The sequence below is a fragment of the Chaetura pelagica genome, unplaced genomic scaffold (genome assembly GCF_000747805.2).
Source record: "Chaetura pelagica isolate M959 unplaced genomic scaffold, ChaPel_1.0 scaffold11, whole genome shotgun sequence".
NCBI lineage: Eukaryota > Metazoa > Chordata > Aves > Apodiformes > Apodidae > Chaetura > Chaetura pelagica.
In genome coordinates this window covers 5,012,218-5,015,544 of record NW_009952694.1, presented here as the reverse complement: position 1 = coordinate 5,015,544, position 3,327 = coordinate 5,012,218, and the positions used below count along the sequence as shown (strand labels likewise).

The following is a 3,327-nucleotide window of genomic DNA, read 5'->3' as shown; positions in this document are numbered from 1 at the left end:
TTCCCTACCCATGAAGAAAGGTGAGCACTGCACCCCGTTTGCTGCATGATACCCAGTCCAAGATGTTGGCACAGCAGTTGGCTTCAGCTGCCAACCCATGACTGCTTTGGCCATAGAGGGACCAAAGCCATCAGTATTCCTCAGGCCATTCCAACAGCCTCCCACAGCATCCTAGCCCCAGCTTCTGCCATTGCAAAGCTGCCTAGTCCTCCCCTAGGTTTGCTCCATGGGATGCTGCATGAGCTGACCAGACACTTCCTTGGGGACAGAGCTCTTGTGCAGGATGATCAGACTTTATCATACCAGTTCTCTCCACAGGAGTCCACCGCAAGGGGCTGGGGGGAAGGAAGAAGCACACTTCCCACAGGCTAAGCTTTTGCCATAGGAGTTGGGCCAATCCAAGCGTCAGCACCATTTGGAGAGCAGGGTGCTCTGTGGAATGGATGTTTTAGCCCCTTCAGCTCAAAGGTCATCACAGGTAGCTTTTCACACCATCTAGCACCTCCTTGCTGACCTCTCCAGAGAAGGCATATCACCCCATCCTCACACGGCATCATCTGACGTATCCTCACACAGACGTAAATGCACTGTTCAGAAGCTTGTTTGTCTGACCTTCCAACAGCAGCTACCACCCTCACCAGTGTGGGGCCTCCGCACTGGTGAGTTCCCAGCTCTGTCTGCAGGCAGTGAGTGGTGCAAACACTCATCACCAGTACAGCAAGGGTCAAGGAGTCAAAGACTGGACAACCCACACAAGACAACCACACAAGCAAAATGCTGTGCAAGTGTCTCCCAGGCCCCTGCAGCCTGGTTCTGATATGCCAGCCTGCAGTACTAAGCAGAAGCTGCCCAACATCCTTATCCCAGAAACCCCAAGGTGAAGCCAGGGCCACCCCGAGCCGTAAGGCAGGTGCAGCCCCAGCCAGCAGAGTCTGCAACACAAGCTGAGTCACAACTGCTGCTCACCCATATGCCCCAAGCCTGCAGGAAAGGCAACACCAACCCCAGTAGCACCAGGGGCTTGTTGGCACCTGAGACGGGATGAAAGCATCAGGCAAGCCCTGTGATGGGCTGTGTGGCTTCTCTTTTGGGTGCATCAGACACTGCTCCACAGACAGGGTCTGAGTTTAGCTGGCTGCCAACCACTGCATGGTACTGCTCAGGTCTGGAACACTGAGGCCACCACTCTCCGCCCCTGCCCTAGGAACAGAAATTCAGGCACGGGGAAGAGGCAGCTGGTGGAGCAGCTGCCGACAGATGTAAGCATCACCAAACAGGCAGTGTCACATGCTTGTAAGATACATTTCTGGCCACCCTGGCAGGAAACCCAAGCACAGGCAGAAGAGAATCTCATGCAGGCGCAGGCAACAGCCCTGCAGGGCCATCTACAGCCAGCAGCCCCTGAGACTCACCTCGCTTTTCACAGGCTGGGGTCTCTTCCCAAGCTTCACCTCCAGGAAGTGGAGCGGTGAGATCATGGCCCCGATGTTGCGGATGTCCGCGTACTTGAGCTCCTCGGCGGTCAGGGCTGTGCCCGGCAGCCCCGTCAGGGGGCCCAGCCCCGGCAGCGCGCCGGCCGTCAGGGACGGGTCGGGGATCTGCCCTGGCATCATAGCAAGGACAGCAGCGTCGTGGCCTGCAGAGAGAGTGAGACATGGTCTGTTACAACCCAGGTACAGGGCCTCACGACACGGCACGAGCCAAATATATTCCACAGTCCCATCGTTCAATGGAGTGTGAAACAGGGAAAGCAACTTCTCTTCCCCAGGGGTGACAAAAGCAAGGACTAAGCAGAACCTGGGTTTCAAAACCCAAAATACATGCATCCTGCTTGGAAGGATATGCTACTGGTGTGTAGATCATGAAGGGAAGAGACCTGAGAGGTAAAGCACCAGAGGAACAGGAGGTGGCTGCAAGGACAGTGATGTGGTCCCATGGACTATGGGTTGGGGCACATCTCTCTCTGGAGTGCAGAAGATCAAGGTTTGCTCTTAACTAAGTTTCAATTAATGTGCCGGTTATTAACGCAAGAAGAAAATGGCACGAAGAGGATCACAGGATGCTTTAGGCTGGATTTCTTCTAGGCATGCTTAGCCTGCTGGCCAGGGCTGGGACACAGCACATGAGGACGAGGGAAAAACTGCAAGGGGAAAACCTGCCACTGAACAAACATCTCCCAGCACAGACATTAGGAAGCAAAAGCTGAAGAGGAGGGAAAACAGAGCAAGGTGGAAAAGGCTTTTTCTATCAGGCAAGAAAAAACATTGCAGCACAAGTGAGAATAGAATCACGACAAGCTTTGTCACTTGTAGGCAGAAGAAAGGGAGTTACTAGGAAATGTGAAGAACAAGCAGCTGAGAGATAAAAAAATAAAATTATGCCTAAAATGGGAAGCCCATAAAGCTAGAGCTGTTATATCAGCCAAAAAGCAATGAGAGCAGGTGGCTGTTGGCTACAGCACAAGTCCACCCCAGCTTGTGTAACTGGCCTGGGACATTCACAAGTGACCCAGTTACAACATGCAGAGTCAACTTCTGTCCACACAGCAACCATTTTCCCCCACCCTCAACTCAACCACATGTCTCAGTGCTTGTGCACTGCTCTCCTTGCTCTGCCCAGCCAGACTGGTCCCAGCACACTCTGGAAGCCTCCAGGCATCCACCCCATCATGCCCCTGCACCAGGAGGCACCCACACAGCAGGGAGAGGGACCAGCAATGTCAAGTGAATGGAGTTGACCCAGAAACTCACAGAGCAGCTTCCTACAAGCAGAGAACTTTAGGATTTCTTGGTGCTTGCTCATCTCTTTACCAAGGAGATTATTTGGTATATTTAATGTGAAGGAACCGGAGATGTGCAGCTGAAGGGGAGGAAAGCCAATCACACGGGTTAGTCAAGGGTAGAGAGAGGTTAGTGCAAGCTCCACAGCTCCCAGCATCGGTGCTGTGCAAGTTGTACTGCCATAACTGACAAGGGGATTTGCATCAGAGAGCCCCTACAAGCTGCAATATACTGTGAGCTGTCATACACTCATCTGTGAATGAAGAGGACTAGGTGTCAGCATGAAAAGTCCTCTGGCAAAGTTTGCTCAGCACACAGCAGCAGTGACCAACAGGACTTAAAAAAGAGGATGGAGAGCAAATGCAGCAATATCATGACCATAAAGAAGTTAGCAAAGCAAGCCCTCTGCCCTGGTCATCCTTCTGGAGGAGACAGAAAGGGGACAGAGGGCCAGTGCTCAGCAGTACTGGTGTGCAGAGGGAGGAGGCTGGGCCCAGGGGAGGTGATCTGCACAAGGACATTAAAACCTGAAACAGAGAAAATGGGA

General features: G+C 52.9%; 1 protein-coding gene across 1 annotated transcript in view; it reads right to left on the bottom strand.

The window, feature by feature from the left end:
• The window catches only part of JDP2 (Jun dimerization protein 2), a 6,872-nt gene extending 5,259 nt beyond the window's left edge, over positions 1–1,613 (bottom strand). Inside the window, exon 1 of the mRNA XM_009993886.1 lies at positions 1,413–1,613. Within this exon, the coding sequence (XP_009992188.1) occupies positions 1,413–1,613 (201 nt within the window). The remainder of the gene's footprint in view (positions 1–1,412) is intronic.
• Between the last annotated feature and the right edge of the window lie 1,714 nt (positions 1,614–3,327).